Below are 22,042 nucleotides of genomic sequence, written 5' to 3' on the forward strand. Positions count from 1 at the left end.
TGTCATTTTGGAGCCTGAGGCCTGAAGAACAGGCTCGGAGGTTAACGGGTTAAGAGAAAAGAAAACTCAGTCAAGCTAAATAAACGTCTTCTCAAAAGTAAAGCTATAACTTGCAAACAGATAATTTGTGTAATCATGTAAACTATTCGTCTTTTAGAACATAACTTTTTGTTTACAGCTCTCTTTGCTTCTTTCCCAATGATCAGACTTTTGTAACCCTTAAAGTAACCCTTAAAGTAACCCTTACACTTAAAGTAACCCTTAAAGTAACCCTTACGTAACCATTAAACTTAAAGTAACCCTTAAAGTAACCCTTACGTAACCATTCAACTTAAAGTAACCCTTAAAGTAACCCTTACGTAACCATTCAACTTAAAGTAACCCTTAAAGTAACCCTTAAAGTAACCCTTAAAGTAAGCCTTAAGTAACCATTAAACTTAAAGTAACCCTTAAAGTAAGCCTTAAGTAACCATTCAACTTAAAGTAACCCTTAAAGTAAGCCTTAAGTAACCATTAAACTTAAAGTAACTCTTAAAGTAAGCCTTAAGTAACCATTCAACTTAAAGTAACCCTTAAAGTAACCCTTAAAGTAACCCTTACGTAACCATTAAACTTAAAGTAACCCTTAAAGTAAGCCTTAAGTAACCATTAAACTGAAAGTAACCCTTAAAGTAACCCTTACGTAACCATTAAACTTAAAGTAACCCTTAAAGTAACCCTTACGTAACCATTAAACTGAAATTAACCCTTAAAGTAACCCTTACGTAACCATTAAACTTAAAGTAACCCTTAAAGTAACCCTTAAGTAACCATTCAACTTAAAGTAACCCTTAAAGTAAGCCTTAAGTAACCATTAAACTAAAAGTAACACTTAAAGTAACCCTTACGTAACCATTAAACTTAAAGTAACTCTTAAAGTAAGCCTTAAGTAACCATTCAACTTAAAGTAACCCTTAAAGTAACCCTTAAAGTAAGCCTTAAGTAACCATTCAACTTAAAGTAACCCTTAAAGTAACCCTTAAAGTAAGCCTTAAGTAACCATTCAAGTTAAAGTAACCATTAAAGTAACCCTTAAAGTAAGCCTTAAGTAACCATTCAACTTAAAGTAACCCTTAAAGTAACCCTTACGTAACCATTCAACTTAAAGTAACCCTTAAAGTAACCCTTACGTAACCATTCAACTTAAAGTAACCCTTAAAGTAACCCTTAAAGTAAGCCTTACGTAACCATTCAACTTAAAGTAACCCTTAAAGTAACCCTTAAAGTAAGCCTTAAGTAACCATTCAACTTAAAGTAACCCTTAAGTAACCCTTAAAGTAAGCCTTAAGTAACCATTCAACTTAAAGTAACCATTAAAGTAACCATTAAAGTAAGCCTTAAGTAACCATTCAACTTAAAGTAACCATTAAACTTAAAGTAACTCTTAAAGTAAGCCTTAAGTAACCATTCAAGTTAAAGTAACCATTAAAGTAACCCTTAAAGTAAGCCTTAAGTAACCATTCAACTTAAAGTAACCCTTAAAGTAAGCCTTAAGTAACCATTCAACTTAAAGTAACCCTTAAAGTAAGCCTTAAGTAACCATTCAACTTAAAGTAACCCTTAAAGTAAGCCTTAAGTAACCATTCAACTTAAAGTAACCCTTAAAGTAAGCCTTAAGTAACCATTCAACTTAAAGTAACCATTAATCTTAAAGTAACCCTTAAAGTAAGCCTTAAGTAACCATTCAACTTAAAGTAACCCTTAAGTAACCCTTAAAGTAAGCCTTAAGTAACCATTCAACTTAAAGTAACCATTAAAGTAACCATTAAAGTAAGCCTTAAGTAACCATTCAACTTAAAGTAACCTTTAAAGTAAGCCTTAAGTAACCATTCAACTTAAAGTAACCATTAATCTTAAAGTAACTCTTAAAGTAACCCTTAAAGTAACCCTTAAAGTAACCCTTAAGTAACCCTTAAACTTAAAGTAACCCTTAAAGTAACCCTTAAGTAAATGTATAATGACATGTATCTCATAGATAGATTTTCTGAACTTCCTTCAACCTCAGCCCGGGTTTTCACACGCGGTAGATTTTTAAATCAGATTTAAAGAGAGGAAGTCAGAGGAGCGGGAAGTCTGAACCTGTTTGGATCAGTTCTTTCTTCTTCTTCTTCCGTAGGCCAAGGGAAGCCAGGCTGTTTTTTCTGATTGTCGTTATAATTTTAATAAATAAATAAAAACACTTTGTTTACTTTCCAACAAGTGCTCCAACTCATACGACCAAATGGGTCGTTTGTTCAAGCGCTTAGTACGACCTGTAATCACGTTTTAAAGTTTTCGACCTCTCGTGCTCCCGTTGAATGCAGACGGTCCGGAGGGTCGTTTATTCACTAATAACCCTCTCTGGAAAATCCTAAATTGTGGGATAGTTTGGTCATTAAAACGCTTTTTGATTAGATTTCCAGCTTGAAGCGTATATTGTACTTTCAGGATCCACGTCCAGTGGATGTGTAGGATCTATAGTTTGATAGATATTAGAAGATGATTTGAGGTCTCGCCAGGAGAACGTGTAACGGCAGCGTCCATGTGAAGTTAGCGTCAACCCTCACGGGGTGAAACCTCAACCCCAAGTGAGCTTGTAGTCTTAATTCATGTTGGTGGGTGTGCTTAGCTGTAAACAGTCGGATGGGGGACCAAAACGTCTCCGTTTCCGGTGGCTGGTATCCGGTTGAAACTCCCGAAAATGTTCCCGTTTTTGAACGTGCGTTAAAAAACAGAGCAAGGTGAAATAAAATGTTACATGTCTCTTCTTCTTCTTCTTCTTCTTCTTCTTCTTCTTCTTCTTCTTCTTCTTCTTCTTCTTCTTCTTCTAATTCAATGTACCTGCCTGCGAGTTATTGGACAAAAGAAACTCGGCTAGTAGTGTCAACTAAATCCATAGTATTACAACAAAAGTGCTTTAAACGAGGTAAGTTATGAATTCATGTTCTCAAGCCTCTTGATTCCAAACTGCTTTTGAACAGCAAGAAAACCAAAGCAATGCTCTTTGCTCCAAAGTCAGCGTCCTCTTGCCTCTCCATTGACACCCTTGATGGCGTCTCTGTTGAGTTTGTCGATACCTACAAATATCTGGGCTTTTGGTTGGACAGTAATCTGAACTTCAAACACCACATCGAAGTTCTATCAAAGAAATTGAAATTCACTCTTGGCTTCCTTTACAGACTTAAATGTTGTTTTTCAACTTCATCCCGTAAAAGGTTGGTCTCTGGCTTATTCCTGTCCCAGCTGGACTACGGTGATACCATCTATAGATTTGCATGTCCCACTGTTTTGGCCAAACTTGACCCACTCTACCATGCTGCACTGCGTTATATATCAGATGCACCCTATAGGACTCATCACTGCACACTGTATAGCCTAACTGGATGGTCCTCACTCACTATGCGTAGGATGCAGCATTGGTTTTTATTCATGTATAAAGCCATTTTAGGAAAGCTTCCACTCTACATATGTGACAGATCTGCTTCAGTTTGTGACTTTTACAACCTCAGACCCAGTGCCTGGATACGGGTCCAGGTTCCTGCCATGCGGACTGAGGCTGGGAAAAAGAGTCTCTTTCATGATGGTCCTTGGAATGACCTTCAATCATGCCTCAAACTGAGGGCACTCGTCTCTATAGCATGTTTTAAATTGAAGTTGTCTGAGGTCCTTACCTCCAGCTGCTCTTGCAGTAATAAGTAGAACCTTTCTTCCTGTCCCAATGTGCTCAATGTAGGGACTACTTTTCCTCTTTTGTTTTATTAGTTATGTTCTCTGTATTTGACATGTCTGTGTTATGTGTAACGTTGCTGCCTTCTTGGCCAGGTCAGCATTGAAAAGGAGATTGTATATCAATGCTTTTGTGGGATTTAATATTAAATTAGTTTAGATGTATTGTCCTCAGGGGGAAATTCATGTTCACAGCTCTGTGAAAACAAGATGAAATCAACAACAAATAAGAGACAACAACAGATAGCACCACACGTGATGGTTACTTGTTATTAGTTAGGGCTGCCTGTATGGATCAGGTTTTTGCCAAAGCGAGCCCTTTTTACTATAATAATATATTAATAATATGTTATTATATAAACCGTATTGGTACAATGAGCGACATCTAGTGGCGGATTTTGGAACATTGATTTTATTTTTCTCCTGGCAGTTAGACTCTAGAGACAAACCAGGGGTCTTTGTAATCTGTGTCTGTCCATTTGGTGAAGTGTTTGATCCAATATTACATTTGGTTTATATATTAGTCACTTTCTTATGAGATGCCAGGTTTTAGGCCTTGGTCTGAACATTCAATCCTGAAAATAAAAAATCAACCAGATTAATGTTTCTTTAATCCTGACCTGACTCGTGGTAAGTACATCTGAATAGGAAGACGACTTAAGGGATAGAGGAGAACAGGTTATGGTATAATTACAGAGCCTGTCCATTTATAAATTGAGGAAATCAATGTTAGTGTGTTAACCAAAGTGCAGCCATCTGATAATGTACTATCTGTTATTAAAGATCAGAGGAACAGAACAGAACGAGAGGGGTGAATCCAGAATAACAATAAAGAAGCAAAGATATTGTAGAGCAGTGAGAAGGAAAAAAGCTTGGTGTGTCATTTCATTTCATTGCCAGTATTTTTCGTTGTTGTGAAAAGAAAATCGCCCCCTCAGATTTGTTAAAAGCCCCCTCAGTCCTTTCATCCTGGAGCCGGGCCTGCTTCCGAGTCAGGTCCATCAGAGGCAAGAATCCTTCGTGGCATTTGGAGAACGAAGAGTGGAACAGGCTAGCAAGTGTGCAGGTGTGCGTCATGAGAGGCCCCGCCTTACATTTTCCGCCAAAGATTTGTGAAATTGGTCCGTGCGCAAAGCATTGTGGGGATTTTAAGACCGCGGAGGATACACTGGTGCATCCTGGAAATGTCCCGCAACGAAAGATTTAACAATGGAACAAACTGAAGTGTGTGTGTGTGTGTGTGTGTGTGTGTGTGTGTGTGTGTGTGTGTGTGTGTGTGTGTGTGTGTGTGTGTGTGTGTGTGTGTGTGTGTGGGTGTGTGTGTGGGTGTGTGTGTGTTTACCAGCTGCAGGCTTCTTCTTGGTCGCTGCTCCTGAGTCAGTTTGTTGACTCGTCGCGGCTAAACAAATACATTTAAAAAAGTTTAACGCACTGAAAATGATAATAATAATACACGTGACCTACTCTATCCAAATCAGTCGGAAGACCAATTTAGACAAGTCAAAATATTCATCATCAACAGTTTCTTACCACGCATCCCCTGAATATCACCAGTGTTTGTATAGTCATCTGGAATGAAATACAGAACATCAGTACATGTCTTTGATGAGGGGGGTTATGTTTAGTTATTGTATCTTAAGACTGGAACTAATGTGCAATATTTATGCACCCGATGATATCCTATAAACACTGACCTTTTCGAATCCTACAGTTCCACACTGGCGCAGATTCATGGGTGAGTGTGAGCTCGAAGTTACTGTCTGGATTTTCAATGAACACTTCATAAAAGTTTGGGTCACTTCCTTCATATTCAAGCTTTAGATTCTGTGAAATCATTTATATAAAGTAAAAAGGCGGGGATTAGACTCCGTCCAGGGTTAGTGTTAAAAACTGCACCTGCTGAAGCTTTACATGTTTCTGGAAAACAATCACAATCAAAACGTACCACAGGATATATTTCTGCACCGTCCATGTTGGCATTGAGATGGAAATGATTGCCCATCTTCAGGGACAGTGAGCACGGCTTTTCGATCATTTCGTATCCACTGGATTTCTTGCTTTTTATTTTCTGTGAAGGAAAAATACTTTTTTCAGCACAAAACGTTCAGCCACATGTGGTCTGAGTCTTTAAGTATCAATCAAAAGCAATGACCTGTTGTAGATCAGGATCCTTCGGGATCAGGTACACATGTAGTGTGAGGAATGTCATGTTGGTCTTGAATATTAACACTTTACAGTTGATGTTTATCGGAAAGCCAGTTTTGGCAATCAGGACTCCTATTGAAGAGAAATGTGGCTGAGATAACTTGACATGGGATGGTGTGACCTCAGACACTGGCTCCACGACGTCTCCACAGGCATCTATGTGCAGGACTGAGAACTTGCCTAAGACTTCAGGGTTGTCTTCTGCATAAAGAAAAGGGCTTCAACGTTTTTTATGGACATACTATTAAACAAAGCGATTCAAAAAAAGTTTTTTAAATATGTTTGTTTGCCTGTGCAGATCCAGTGAGGCAGATAAGCTTCCTCCAACTCTCCAGCAATGACAGTAACGTTGAGAAGGGGACCTCCAGGACTGAAGTGCAGAGCGTCCATCCTCTCCATGTGTTCCTCCCACGAGACGAACTGGTACTTCAAGCTGACCTTTTCCTTACAAACCCAGCGCAGTCCAGAGAGCCCACACTCAAAGCGACCTGCATCAGACTCTAGGCTAATTGATGGAAGGGAACACATTGTAAGAGTGGCGCCGGTTGCAGTATTTTTAGAGAGAAACTGAGTTATTGATTTATGAAAATGTACTTGCTGATTATGGTAATAAAGAATTGGAATGAATCGTCGAGCTCAGAAATTAATCGTAGGTTTTCATCGGGGAATTGTTTCGCTGTGACACAGTAATTGAAGATGTTTCTTACCTGTAAATTGGAGTATCCTCGTCATCCCCACAGATCACTTCAGGTTTGAGTGTAATCCAGGGAACCTCAGGAACTTGACCTACGGTCTGCACCTTTATTTTAATTGTGTGAAATATGTTAAAAGTCTGATTTACTGTAACTTGTGTTAAGGACAATTAAAACAATGAACAAGTGATTAACTGCTTAGTGTTACATTTGGATTAAAAGAACTTCAAATATCCATGTTTTAAATATTGAATATAATAATCAATAAATAAGTCTGAACAACTACTGTACCCAGTCCAGAGGATTTAGACAGCTTTACTCACCTCTGCTAGGACAACCTTTTGAGACCCTCTGCTGATAACACTCTCTGACTGCGAAGCCAATCTGAAATGGTAAAGGATAACTTCACACACTTGCTGGGCTTCAGAAAACATACATTTTGTTGAATAATTCATTGTTTTTTACACATAAATTAGCCTCACAGACCAAAGCAGGTATGGCAGTGCAACACAAATCATTCAAAGGAATGTTTTAGACGGCAATTTGCAAAAAAAGCCTATTTTATTGTTTTGTTATCAACGTTTTTGTTGATATATCTTAATGGCAGCAAAAGACCAACCTTGGACCCTCAGCTAATGGTATCCATTTCTCAGCAATTTTGTATAAGATGTCTTTGTCTTCTTCCGATTTTAGATGAACATCCAACAGCTCCTTCATCTTCTCCTCCGAGGTGGGGAGAGTGCAGATATGATCATAGCTCTCCTGATGAATCGCCCCCTTGGTAAATAGCTCATCCAAAACTGATCCCACGTCGGTCACATGGCGGATCAGCTGATCTCTTAGTATATCCTCTAAAGGAAACCCAAAGGAAAAAAGACTCATTAGTCATTTTGAATTAGTAGTTTTTGAAATAAAAGTATATTTGAGGAACACTTTCCACATATTACGTTAAGATTAGCATTTTATTGTTTTACGTGTATCACATTCAAGCACTTTACAATGGATCCAAAGAAGAGACAAAAGGAGTGTTGATGTTTGATTCACGCGAGACCTTTGAAAGGACAGGTAAGCATTCTTTATATTTGATATAATATTTGTATTTTTCATTTTATTTTTAATTGTTAATTCTCTATTCCACCTTTTAAGTGTTTTTATTTGAATGTCTGAACACACTGCTGCTTCTGTAACGAAAGAATTTCCCAAATGTTGATCCATAAAGTATCTATCTATCTAAAATCATGAAACGTTATTATTCTTATTTAGTAAATCAAATACAAAATGCAATGTTTGTTTAACGATGTTTTCCAGGGGTCTGCTCCGGTTCTGTTTGTCTTATAAGTTATTTTGCATCAAACGTATTTTGCGTCTGTCACCAGCGACTTCTTCTGATCCTGTTTCATTTCGTACTGGTACGAAATAAGTTAAAGAATAATTTTAAAACGTTTCGAGAAGGACTCGCCCCCCCCTGAGCTGACCAGGATCTATTTCTACATGTATTTATTTTTCTTGTTATTTCTGACCTTTGAGTTTCTTCAGCTCCTTGATCTCTCTGAGAGGCTGCTGCACGGCGTTGTCCAGCCTGGACAGCTCGTTCATCAGGCGGTCGATGAGTGAGATGGATCCCTCGGTGCCGTAGTACTGGATGATGACGCTGGTCATGTCGCCCCGCACCCGTCCCTCCTTCAACCCCTCAGGGATCTTCTCCAGGTTAAACAGAAGTTTAATGAACTCGAAGTCCGTCAGCTCGTGCAGGATGGAGCTCAGCGCCGTCCTCCACTCTGTCTTCAATTCCCTCGGGAACACCTGAGCACAAACAGGAGGAGGTGTAGAGTAACTAAGTACATTTACTCAAGTACTTTACACAAGAACAACTTTGAGGTACTTCTACTCCACTACAGTTCAGAGGTACACGGTGTACTTTTCCTCCTCTACATGTATTTAATCTCTTTAGTTACTTCACAGATGTGGATGAATGATGTGAAATCTAATCAAGTGTTAAATCAGACTTTAGTTCCACCTGGAGTAAATCCACCAGCTACCCTGCAGTATACAAAGTCATTCAGACTAGCTGCACCTTTACCAGCTTTGAGAACACTTTCATGATCAATCATTATAAAACATATCATATCTATTATTCTGAAATGGACCAATCTGCACAACGACTACTTTTACTGTCTTTCACTATATTTTGATGAGAATACTTTTCTACTTTCACTTGAGGAACATTTTGAATGCAGGACTTTTACTGTAACAGAGTATTCCTACACTCTGGTACTTCTACTTTTACTCAAGTACAAGATCTGAGTACTTCTACTTTTACTCAAGTACAAGACCTGAGTACTTCTACTTTTACTCAAGTACAAGATCTGAGTACTTCTACTTTTACTCAAGAACAAGATCTGAGTACTTCTACTTTTACTCAAGTACAAGATCTGAGTACTTCTACTTTTACTCAAGTACAAGGTCTGAGTACTTCTACTTTTACTCAAGTACAAGATCTGAGTACTTCTACTTTTACTCAAGTACAAGATCTGAGTACTTCTACTTTTACTCAAGTACAAGATCTGAGTACTTCTACTTTTACTCAAGTACAAGGTCTGAGTACTTCTACTTTTACTCAAGAACAAGACCTGAGTACTTCTACTTTTACTCAAGTACAAGATCTGAGTACTTCTACTTTTACTCAAGAACAAGGTCTGAGTACTTCTACTTTTACTCAAGTACAAGATCTGAGTACTTCTACTTTTACTCAAGAACAAGATCTGAGTACTTCTACTTTTACTCAAGTACAAGATCTGAGTACTTCTACTTTTACTCAAGTACAAGATCTGAGTACTTCTACTTTTACTCAAGTACAAGATCTGAGTACTTCTACTTTTACTCAAGTACAAGATCTGAGTACTTCTACTTTTACTCAAGTACAAGATCTGAGTACTTCTACTTTTACTCAAGTACAAGATCTGAGTACTTCTACTTTTACTCAAGTACAAGATCTGAGTACTTCTACTTTTACTCAAGTACAAGATCTGAGTACTTCTACTTTTACTCAAGTACAAGATCTGAGTACTTCTACTTTCACTCAAGTACAAGATCTGAGTACTTCTACTTTCACTCAAGTACACGATCTGCATTTTATTTATAGAGCGTTAGTCGTAGTGTACTAACCCTAACCTCTCAGGATATATTTTACTTTTTCTTTTCCCATTTTTCAATACTGATAGGATTCATGGTTTTCACCGAACAGGAGGAGATTTACCTCTGAAGTGAAGTACAGTCACAGTTTAAAGAGCAGGGAATACTAAAACACCTTAAAGTAACCCTTAAGGCCCGGACACACCAGGCCGATTATCGGCGTCGGTGTAAGTCGGACGACGAAGCGTGCCCTGTCGCCCAAACTCAATTTGGTGTGTCCCGCACCGTCGGCCGTGACACGCCTTTTTTGGCCTTTCATGGCCGACGCATGGCCGATTCAACATGTTGAATCGGCCATGCGTCGGCCATGCGTCGGCCATGCGTCGGGTCGGGCAGTCGGGCAAAATAAATCACTCTGATTGGCTGTTCAGCTAGCGAATCAGTGCATGAGAAGCGAAACGGAAGTGAGGGACGTAAACAAACGCTTTAGGAAGGCACGAAGAATGTCTTCCGTAAGCAGCACTCCAATGGCTGATAGCTCCAGTACCGCACGAGACATGTTTTCGATGGACGAGAGTGAAAATGGAACGCACACGCTATTTGTTGTTTGTTTATATCACGGAGTCTGTTCTTCTTCTCTGTCCTCTGGTTGTTGCCTCTTTTGAATGACGAATACACATTACCGCCGCCTGCTGATAAGGAGAGTTATTGCCACTCACGCATGAGCAGTTCGTACGTGCTACTTGGCCGTCGGCTGAAGTCTTTGCGGTGTGTTCCAGTGCGACTGTTGGCCAAGACGCAGAGACGCCAGGCGACCCAACAGTGGTGTTCCGTCGGGACGTGTCCTCTGGTGTCAGCTTGGTGTGTCAGGGCCTTTAAAGTAACCCTTAATGTAAAATCATAGTTACATGTATCTCACAGATAGATTTTCTGAACAAAATGAGTGTGAACTTCTCTTCCTTCAACCTCAGCCCGGGTTTTCACACACGGTATATTTTTTATCATATTTATAAAGAGGAATTCTGAACTGAGAATCACGAGTCTTCAGTTTCTAACACGGCAGGAAGAAATATCACACAAAAGTTTTACTGCTGTATCTCTTGAGGTGGAAATGTGCTGCATCTTCAGAAAGGATGCAGACATAAAAACCCAAAGGTTCCACATAAAGAAACATCTTCAGCAACTTGAGGAGACATGGCAGCGTTTACTAAAAGCTGCAGAAACCAAACGCTGCAAATACAAAACGCTGAAGAAGCTCAAAACACAACGGAGACCAGGGGACACTAAAGAGTGACGCACACAGCTGGAGACCAGGGGACACTAAAGAGTGACGCACACAGCTGGGAGACCAGGGGACAGTAAAGAGTGAATCACACAGCTGGGAGACCAAGGGACACTAAAGACTGACGCACACAGCTGGCAGACCAGGGGCCTCATTTATAACGCCCTGCGTAGGATTCACGTGGGAAGGTTGCTTACGTAGTAGAAATCCAAAAAATATGTACAGACATTTTCCGACATTTTCCGATTCACCAAACATTGCGTACCGGCGAGGAAAGTGCGTACGGCACTTCCTACGCCGGTTTCCCTTTATAAATCACAATCGACTCGAAATGCGGTGCAGCTTTTGCGGGCTTCACGTAACGCCCATATTTGCCTATAAATAGTCAAAGAAACGCCCTTTCATTCATTCATTCATTCATTCATTCTGACTGACTGAATGGAGAAGATCGCAGGAAATGAGGACAGAATAGCTCAAACTTCTCACACCGTGTCAGATTCTGGTTATTTTGGGGAGGTGGAGATAAATCATATTGTTTGGTGGATGCAGTTTGAACCAGAGTAGCAGCATGGAGGTCGGATCGTTACCAAAATAAATAAATAAGTGGTCCGAAAAACGTTCATGACAAAATAAATACACATAGCCTTCCTCAGGCAGTGTGTTTGTACCGGGGACAGGAGACCCCCCCCCCCCCTTGATGAGAAACTGTAAGAAATGATCGGGGAATCCCTCCAGAGTGGAGTCATGACGACTGGATCTGAATGATGTTTTCGTATTTGGTGGTTTGTGTCCCAGCTGTCGATCGGCTGTGCGCAGCGTCTCCGCTGCAGCCTGTGCATCTCAACCCCCCCCCCCCCTCCGCAGCAACTCTATATCAACCAGTTAAAGGAAATACAACTAATGTGTTGTGTTATATTTGCTGTACAATTTAGCACATATGGTGTTCTTAATTTCCATACCTCCTGTGTTTTACGAGTCACTTATCAAATCTTGACAAACGGCATAAAACACGATTAAACGTGTTAGTATATAAAACCATGCTCGTATCTACAACCTATAGAAATGCAACACGGCGTCAGTTTAGACGTAATTCTGTCCTCCTGCTTACCGCCTCATTTATGAGAATACATTTCATAACATTAACACAACATATTCCAGGTGGTTTTAAATAACATATCCGTATTTATTTATTTCTCCCAGTTATGTTTCTGTGTGCTCTGAGGAGTCTCAAACAGGCGTTTGTTAAATCATTTTAAGATTGGCTTTGATCAATGTTTGAAAATGAATTATTCATATCTGATAAATGAGAGGTAACATTTTATTTATGGTATTATTTCCACATCTCTCCATTCTTCCTTCTGCCAACGGTGTGTCGCAGTTTCTCGTCTCTCCCGTGTTTTTTGCTTAGTGCGTACGCATGGGTTAGAGTTTGCGTGGAGGACCGCACGTTTTCCCATTAAGTTAGTATTTTATAAATCGCAAACATTGGGTAGAAACTGCCCTACGCCATTTTTTGAGCGTATATCCCTTTATAAATGAGGCCCCTGGGAACACTAAAGAGTGACACACACAGCTGGGGGACCAGAGGACACTAAAGAGTGACGCACACAGCTGGGGGACCAGAGGACACTAAAGAGTGACGCACACAGCTGGGAGACCAGGGGACACTAAAGAGTGACGCACACAGCCGTAGACCAGGGGACACTAAAGAGTGACGCACACAGCTGGGGGACCAGAGGACACTAAAGAGTGACGCACACAGCTGGGAGACCAGGGGACACTAAAGAGTGACGCACACAGCCGTAGACCAGGGGACACTAAAGAGTGACGCACACAGCTGGGGGACCAGGGGAAACTAAAGAGTGACACACACAGCTGGGGGACCAGGGGACACTAAAGAGTGACGCACACAGCTGGGAGACCAGGGGTCACTAAAGAGTGACGCACACAGCTGGGAGACCAGGAGACACTAAAGAGTGACGCACACAGTTGGGAGACCAGGGGACACTAAAGAGTGACGCACACAGCTGGGAGACCAGGGGACACTAAAGAGTGACGCACACGCTGGGAGACCAGGGGACACTAAAGAGTGACGCACACAGCTGGGAGACCAGGGGACACTAAAGAGTGACGCACACGCTGGGAGACCAGGGGACACTAAAGAGTGACGCACACAGCTGGAGACCAGGAGTGGGTTAGGGTTATAACAAGATGAAGTGGACCAAGGACTCAAAATCAAACATTCAGAGGATGTTTTGAGGATGTTATTAAGGCCTGAGATGACAGAAAGTGTTCTATAAAACGTTCCTTTAATGTGATATGTTAACAAAGGTGGAACGTGTTGCCTGCAACATTCTAAGGACGTGTTTTGGACATTGTTGGGTAACACATTAAAGATGTTCTTTATAAAACGTTCCCTCAATGTTACATGATAACAAATGAAGAACACTCTCCAAGAAACATTCTGAAAATGTTTTCAGGATGTTATTCTTTTTTTATAAAACATTGCTGTTATGGCAAATATGAACACGGTCATGGTCAACGTCAGATTTATTTCTAGAGTGCTTTAATAAACAAACTTGTTGCATTTGTTTGAAAAGGATGTTTAAAAAAAATCTGATGTCAACATATTTTCTTTTTGAAAAAAACAAACATGCACGTAATTCATGACCAGCTGTAAGCAGATATTGCATGTTTGCGGTGGCATGTGAGAGTTCCCAGCTAGAAGTGTTTGTTGCCATTCGTTGTTCTAGGAATGTTTTCAGCCGGACGTTTTATTTTGGTTCCCGGAATGTTCTTCTGAAAGGTAGAATCACGTTCTCTAAAAACATTCTTAACATTTTTGGTGATAACTTTCTTAAGATGTATGAGCGCATTGAGACAATGAATAGGACGTATAAAAACGAATTTGCACGCCAATATTCCCTCACATGCACTTATAACCACACTAAGGTAGGTAGGCCAACAGTATTCATAACATCATGTGTAAAATATCAGAAAATAATCACACTCTTTTCTGACTGTAAAGGTTGTGTCTCGTATGTAGGTTCTAACTGTTAGATAAGCTATCTGGCCGTGTGTGGTTTGTGAGGGCTGCGTATAAACAGTGTCCGCTGTTTATACATATTGGATACAAATCGTTATTGCAACCTTTAGATTTGAGACCGACAGACATATAGAGGAACGGACCGACTGTCACTGCCCGTCCCTGAAACCCCTGTTAGTGTTTGTATGTGTTTGTTTCTACTGTGTGTCTCTCTCTCTCTCCCCCTCCTGCCTGCTGGTCTGCTCAACACTGCTGGGAGGAATCTCCAATCAACCACACCTGCAACCTGCTCATCAGCCACACTATGAAAGCCTGCAGCCTGCACTCGTTCCCTGCCGGATTGTTGCCGTGAACAGTTTGTTGCGTGCCGCTCTAGCTTTTTGCCAGCATATTCTTTGACAACTTTTCCTGCTTTTGCCTCACACTCATTTGTATGTCTCTCCCAGGAGGAATCCAAGGCCTTCCACACTCCCAAGACCAGCCAGGCCTCTCCACCCTCCCTGGAACAACTGTTACCCACTGCCGCCATAACCAACCTCCACTCCCAGCTCCACTTTTCTAATAAACAAATGTTACTTTCACCAGCTGATTCCGAGTCATCCTTTTACATGTGTTAATAGTCAAATTCCAATAGTTAAGTAAACTATCATAATCATCCTAATGACCACAGGGGTCAGTCCACCCAGGAATTTTGAGTTGAACAATTACAGGAATATTATGTCTTTATGTTCAAATAATGTAAACATATTTTAGTAAATTGTTACCACAGAACATTTGCATAATTTCTTTAACATAAAGCATGTTATCCTTCTCTAAAATAATAACATTCTGGGAACCAAACAAAAACTTCCTGTTGAAAACGTTTTAAGAACAGGAGGGCATAATGTTCTAACAATGTTATCACCAAACATTTTAAGAATGTTTTTAGAGAACGTTATCCTACCTTTCAGAAGAACGTTCTGGCAACCAAACAAAAACTTCCCGCTGAAAACATTCTTAGAACAATGACTGTAACATTCTCAGAATGTTTTTAGAACCAAACATTTCTAGCTGGGAAATCAGTCCGAGCACATTTTCTACCTCAGGGTTCAGGGTGATATTCCGGGTGGAGTCATTCCAGGTGGGGTTTGCACCGCTGCCGAGGGAAACCTCCGTCAAATAAACGTTAGAAAGGTTGCTGGTCCAGTTATCTGAAAATGATAAAATAATAATAATAATAATAATAATATGATAAATTGTGTGTGTGTGTGTGTGTGTGTGTGTGTGTGTGTGTGTGTGTGTGTGTGTGTGTGTGTGTGTGTGTGTGTGTGTGTGTGTGTGTTCTGGGGACGGGGTGGGGGAGGGGGGACGGGGTGGACCCGTTCAAATCCAGTTTTGGACAGTCGGCCGTGGTTCCATCCCATTTCAAAGTGCTGCTCGACGCTCGGCGTAACCCTCGGAGCACACTCTCCAATCACAGAGCTTGAGGACTATCACGGGGTTTGTCAAGCGAAGCGGAGAGAATACTTACTTCCGGGAGTAATATTCTGTAAAGCAAATGAGCTGCTCCGACCCTCGGTCCTGACGGACTCCAACTTGTGTTTATTAATCAAACAAATAAATAAACACAAGGATAATTATGTGTTATTGTTGAGTAAATGGAGAATTGCACAGGGGAAAATAACGTATCTATTGTGGTGATTGACATTATTCACCCAGGGATCTATGGGTTAGGGTATTGTTCTGCACGGACATTTTAGTGAGCCGGACTTCCTGTCGACTCCGCCGGTCTGTTTTTGCTAAATAGAGTCTAGCTTGTACCTTTGATACCCCGCCTCCGACTCCCATCTCTCGGCACCACACTATGCCACAATTGCGGATTTTATTAAACTAATACGTTTGCGCTGTGGACCAACATTGACGGGGAAGGGGGTAGCAATAAAGATAACACCATTAAACAGTTACACAACATAACAGAAATAATATCTATAGCAGCGTCCCTAGCAACCACCTTGGTAACAATGAAAACGTTGTATAGACACAATTTCCTGAAGTAATCTTCGTAATAACTAGCAAACTAAAGATCATGTACATCCACTGCACACATCATCTGAAATAACAACTCATATTTCTCGCATCAAATGACATCAAAACGCATTTTAATGGCCAAACTAACTTTAAAATAGGCATTTTACACCGAGAATAAAACGAAGTTCGGCCATGTTTGTTTTTTCTGCAGGGAGAAATGTGAAGATCACGTGACATAGACGCCAGCCTTTGGAATGAATGGTGAACAAAAACGTAGGGATCTTACAACTTCAGAGGCGTTTTTGTAGAAATACTACGCCCTACGTTGCGGACCAACGTAGTTATTACACGTTTTTTTGTGAGACTGGGTTGCATTTACCGAAGACATAATAGAAAGTTTGTAGAAAGTTCCAGTGAAAAATAATAACTTGAGAAATCTTATGTGCCCCCCCCCACACCCCCCCATTACCAACACATGGACCAACCAGTGATCATCATTCTTTGGGTATAAAGACAGATTTATTCTGAAACTAAAATCTGTGACAAAAAAAATAAATGGAGAGATTAAGATTAATAAAAAAGATAGAAAGCATTTTAAGAAACCCCCCCCACCTGAGTTGTAATTTGGAGTCAACACAAGACCCTTTCTCAGGGTGTGCCTAATTTCAGGCATCTGCTTTACTGGACCACAGCTGAAAACACCCTCTTTCCCGGCTACTTCATTGTTGACCCGGCGGAGTATGACTTCAATTTCTTCATTCCTAAAATATAATATGAGGGGTAGAAACACATGTTATCACGTGATGGTCACATTGAGCCAAGGGTCAAATAAACATGTTAACGATTTTATCATCAGATTTAGATCTACAAAATCTTTAGGATATTTCAATAACTATATAACTAATGTTGAGTCTGACATTCACCTCTGACAGCCCTCTTCTAGCTGCTCACAGACAGATTGGATGAACCTGCTCCCCTCCGTTGGGTCTCTCATAGGATAATCTTCAACAGTGAAACTATGAACTAGAAAATCTGCTTCCTCTGGGATGGATGTCGAGTCAGAGCCATCAGCCTGCACACCGTCTGATAACATCCCAGGATGCATCTGGTGCCCCTGGGAGGCCTGGATCAGGAACACCTTGGGCTTGGCAGTGAGGGGAGATTGATCAGTTGCCCTGAAGGTTCTCGTTATTTGTTCGATAGGGAGGGACCGCCCATCAGTCCCCAATACGCCACCCTTGCTTCCATGACTGAGAACACAGCAGATGAAGGCATCGCCATGCTGAGGAGCCTCTAGAAGATCGGTGAATCTGCTGCGAGTCCACTCCTTGACCTTGACCCTGAACTCCTGCAGCTGAGAAAGGCCCCGCTGAGAAGCAAAGCATTCCAGCGCCCGCTTCATCTGGTCCTTGGTTTGGTCTTTACACATCAGCACTCTGAACCCCAGCCGGCTGAACACCTCTGCCAAACTTCCTGCAGTGAAATAAAGTTAGGCTTCAACAGGCAACACCGGGATGATAATATACATCTGTCAACTCTGTAACGTACCAGCATCTTTATCGGTTCCACGTCTCACGTCACCGTCACTAAAATGTTTGTTGTTTATGATCAGGCAGAGGCCGGTGGGCTGGCTGTTCAACTCGTACTGCTCGTCCTGAAAACAACAGAAACAATTTCACACAAACACAAAATGATGAAACTAGAATGGATTAGGGCGGGGCTATGTGGACACAATCTAATATATTTACACATAAAGGTTTTTGATGAATAATAATAGCTATGTGGATATAATTGCTAAATAGTGCTGCAGATAATTACATATATTAATAAATAGTCCAAAAGTGGATCCAAGTACTCAAAACAAACAAACTCCTTTGAGTTTACTCGCTTGCCACTCAGAAGACCTCCCACTCAAAAGATAGAAGCAATGTTCAAGACGGTCACCAAAGATGGAAATGTCATTGTTTTGCCATTAAATCACTTTCGCTTGCTCAATAATTGATCTTGGTGTCAAATCATACATTTAATAACAACGTAGAAACAAAATTCAGAAGTTGTCTAAGCCATAACATTGATCTGCCAAGAGAAAACTGGGTAGCCAACATGCAGCTGTAGGTGGTGGAGGTATTGTGGGGAGTAGAAGTGTAGTACTGTAGAGGTACACTGGATACATCATGGTGTTCAGTGTTGGTAGCTTGCTAACATAGAAGACTCTTCTTGGTGTGGTTTAGTTTCACAAATGCTTTCTAATAAGCTCCACATTGTAACATTCTGTGTTTAAAAGGACAGAACATCGCTCTGAAGAATTTCTAAATAGTGAATTTGGCTGGAACTCAAAACCAAAATCACAGAATTTGGTCGAGTGGTGAAAATGTAAAAAATATGGTTTACTCGGATTGGAAATTGGACGCCATCTTGGAAATTGGATGAATTTTGTTGAAAATGTAAGTTATTACAGGATAGTAAGTATGTTTTGTGTCTTTTTCACAAACGCTAACTAAAAACCCTGACGCAAGCATTTTAACATTAAATGAGCTTTTTCAATATTAAGTTATCTCACCTCCTCTCGCCTTTGTGGCTGATTATCTGCAGGAATAAGAGGGAAACAGAAGGACACTTTACAAACGTAACATTTTAAAATGTCAACCTCACAGTAACACACATTTGGCATCCCTATTAGTAATTTGTATGCATGTTAACGTACCGGTGTCGTCAACTGAAGAAGCCTGAACCGGGTGTGGCAAGAGGTTTTCCTTCTTCAGTATGTTCTTCAGCTCAGGGTAAGTCTCCTGGATGTCCTCATCAGTTTGGAGGAGCTTCAGGAAGGCTTGGCAGGTCTCCTCTCCTTTGTTCATGATCTTATCCACCAACGCCACAACGTGGCTCTCATCATCTAGTTTGTTGATGCTTTTCAGATTGTTGTACTCACGTCGAGTTATCAACTTGTTCTGCTCAGCTTTGTTGAGGATTAATCTGTAGTCTGCAACCAAAGTTTCCACAATGGATGTCTTATTACTTCTCAAAATGGCGTAGGCTACCATGCTGAATCTGACAGGGAGAAAAACAACACGCATATTAAATATATTGGTCTATTGTTTTTCATCATAATCTGGCACCAAAAATAAAATGTATCATTTTTTATTTACTCACGAGTTAAAAGCAACAATAAAAACAGCAACGCCCTTCAGGATGAATCCATATCGCTTTAAAATGTAGTTTAAATCCGACTTTAGTTCCACCTGGAGTAAATCCACCAGCTACCCTGCAGTATACAAAGTCATTCAGACTAGCTGCACCTTTACCAGCTTTGAGAACACTTTCATGATCAATCATTATAAAACATATCATATCTATTATTCTGAAATGGACCAATCTGCACAACGACTACTTTTACTGTCTTTCACTATATTTAGATGAGAATACTTTTCTACTTTCACTTGAGGAACATTTTGAATGCAGGACTTTTACTGAAACAGAGTACTCCTACACTCTGGTACTTCTACTTTTACTGTCTTTCACTATATTTTGATGAGAATACTTTTCTACTTTTACTTGAGGAACATTTTGAATGCAGGACTTTTACTGAAACAGAGTACTCCTACACTCTGGTACTTCTACTTTTACTCAAGTACAATATCTGAGTACTTCTACTTTTACTACAAGGTCTGAGTACTTCTACTTTTACTCAAGTACAAGATCTGAGTACTTCTACTTTTACTCAAGTACAATATCTGAGTACTTCTACTTTTACTACAAGGTCTGAGTACTTCTACTTTTACTCAAGTACAAGATCTGAGTACTTCTACTTTTACTCAAGAACAAGATCTGCATTTATTTATAGAGCGTTAATAGTGTACTAACCCTAACCTCTCAGGATACATTTTACTTTTATTTTTCAATACTGATAGGATTCATGGTTTTCACCGAACAGGAGGAGATTTACCTCTGAAGTGGAGTAGAGTAAAAGTTTAAAGAGCAGGGAATACTAAAACACCTTAAAGTAATCCTTAAAGTAACCCTTAAGTAAAATCATAGTTACATGTTACTCACAGATAGCTTTTCTGAACAAACTGAGAGTGAACTTACTGCGTCTCTTCCTTCAACCTCAGCCCGGGTTTTCACACAAAGTATATTTTTGTATCCAATTTATAGAGAGCGAGTCAAAGGAGTGGGAAGTCTGAAGCTGTTTGGATCGTACCAAATGTTATAGGTTATATTCTCCAGACTTTCATGTTAATCCCTCATGACATCCAGTCAGTCCCCCCTCCAGTGAAGAATGGCCTGACTTAACTTCCTGTTTGTGTTCGTTTCCCACCCTTTTTTAACATCCTTTCAAGCTGTTTACAATTTATAAGATGTGTGTGTGTGTGTGTGTGTGTGTGTGTGTGTGTGTGTGTGTGTGTGTGTGTGTGTGTGTGTGTGTGTGTGTGTGTGTGTGTGTGTGTGTGTGTGTGTGTGTGTACCCACCCTGCAGGACTGGAGTCTGTTACTGGGTGTAACTGCATGGTCAGCTCTTACTGAAGGCGGCTCCAGCAGCAGAGACAAGTACATATATACTACACTGTGTGCCAGATGCAGTGGCAGAGCCAGGATATTGCCAGTGGGGTGGCCAGGATGGAACCAGTGATCATTTTGGGGTGGCATTGAAATCAATATTATATGAACATAAAAATACATCTCACTAGAAAATAAGAGGTTATCGAAGGAACCTACAACACACCTGTACATTATTTGGGATTAAGCTAGTGGTGGAATGGATCAAATAATATTCAGTATATCTAACTATTTTTTTTCTTATTCCCGCAGGCAAGGTATCAACGAAGCTTACATTATACACTCTCTGCTAGAAAGTGCCGTTTGGAGGCGGAGGCGGGACCAAACCATTACATGTAAATAGAGGGGGGTGTACAGAGGCTTTGGATAATTAACTTTTGGAAGAACATAAGTTAAATGAATTGTATGTTTAGTGAGTACATCATCAATACAATTTTATATATATGTTAATTATTGATGAATGATGAAAGGTTACTTACAATTTTTTTTCTTAATGTTCTAAAATTGTTTGGGCCCCCGTGTTTGGGGTGGCCAATAGGGTGGCCAGGATGCAGCCACCCCCCAGCTCCGCCACTGGCCAGATGTGGCTAACATGGGGGGATGGGCACATGAGTATGAGGGGCCGTACAGGCTATAATTCATACTGGTCCTCTCACACACATACATTTTCCTTTTACATACATATATTTACACTCACACATTCATACATTGTCTGATTTGAAAAACAAACTCGAGAGACGGCTGAGTTGACCACAATGCGGAATCGCTGTATAGTTTAAATCTCCCAACAATGTTGTCCATTTTACACAGAGGCTTATTCTATTTAGGTCGCATTCACGCCTTGTATAGTCCTGTTGAATCGAACGACTCGAGAGATGAATCGAGAGGGGACTTGAGACGAGACTTGAGAGGGGACTCGAGAGAGAACTCGAGAGGTGACTTGAGAGGGAACTCGAGAGGGGACTTGAGAAGTGTCTTGAAAGGGGACTGGAGAGGGGACTGGAGAGGTAACTCGAGAGGAGACTTGAGAAGTGTCTTGAAAGGGGACTTGAGAGGGGACTCGAGAGGTGACTTGAGAGGGAACTCGAGAGGGGACTTGAGAAGTGTCTTGAAAGGGGACTTGAGAGGGGACTCGAGAGGGAACTCGAGAGGTGACTGGAGAGGTAACTCGAGAGGGGACTTGAGAAGTGTCTTGAAAGGGGACTTGAGAGGGGACTCGAGAGAGAACTCGAGAGGGGACTGGAGAGGTAACTCGAGAGGGGACTCGAGAGGTGACTTGAGAGGGAACTCGAGAGGGGACTTGAGAAGTGTCTTGAAAGGGGACTCGAGAGGCGACTGGAGAGGGAACTCGAGAGGGGACTTGAGAAGTGTCTTGAAAGG

The 22,042-nt window shown here is 40.8% G+C and overlaps 1 protein-coding gene across 5 annotated transcripts in view; it reads right to left on the reverse strand.

Annotated features, from left to right (window-relative positions):
- The window catches only part of LOC307017666 (uncharacterized protein), a 108,251-nt gene extending 86,430 nt beyond the window's left edge, over window positions 1-21,821 (reverse strand). For all 5 annotated transcript variants that reach the window (XM_079647350.1, XM_079647354.1, XM_079647352.1 and 2 more), the window contains exons 1-18: window positions 21,723-21,821; window positions 20,195-21,661; window positions 18,813-19,156; window positions 18,669-18,694; window positions 17,657-17,762; window positions 17,032-17,581; window positions 16,721-16,869; window positions 15,182-15,291; window positions 8,162-8,444; window positions 7,261-7,492; window positions 6,965-7,025; window positions 6,657-6,748; window positions 6,240-6,454; window positions 5,897-6,150; window positions 5,690-5,812; window positions 5,439-5,568; window positions 5,275-5,313; window positions 5,087-5,143 (exon numbers count right to left, since the gene is read on the reverse strand). In XM_079647350.1, the coding sequence (XP_079503476.1) occupies window positions 5,087-5,143; window positions 5,275-5,313; window positions 5,439-5,568; window positions 5,690-5,812; window positions 5,897-6,150; window positions 6,240-6,454; window positions 6,657-6,748; window positions 6,965-7,025; window positions 7,261-7,492; window positions 8,162-8,444; window positions 15,182-15,291; window positions 16,721-16,869; window positions 17,032-17,581; window positions 17,657-17,762; window positions 18,669-18,694; window positions 18,813-19,149 (2,764 nt within the window). In that variant the 5' untranslated portion in view covers window positions 19,150-19,156; window positions 20,195-21,661; window positions 21,723-21,821. The remainder of the gene's footprint in view (window positions 1-5,086; window positions 5,144-5,274; window positions 5,314-5,438; window positions 5,569-5,689; window positions 5,813-5,896; window positions 6,151-6,239; window positions 6,455-6,656; window positions 6,749-6,964; window positions 7,026-7,260; window positions 7,493-8,161; window positions 8,445-15,181; window positions 15,292-16,720; window positions 16,870-17,031; window positions 17,582-17,656; window positions 17,763-18,668; window positions 18,695-18,812; window positions 19,157-20,194; window positions 21,662-21,722) is intronic.
- Between the last annotated feature and the right edge of the window lie 221 nt (window positions 21,822-22,042).

This window comes from Notothenia rossii (assembly GCF_949606895.1).
Source record: "Notothenia rossii genome assembly, chromosome: 9".
In the NCBI taxonomy this organism is placed as follows: domain Eukaryota; kingdom Metazoa; phylum Chordata; class Actinopteri; order Perciformes; family Nototheniidae; genus Notothenia; species Notothenia rossii.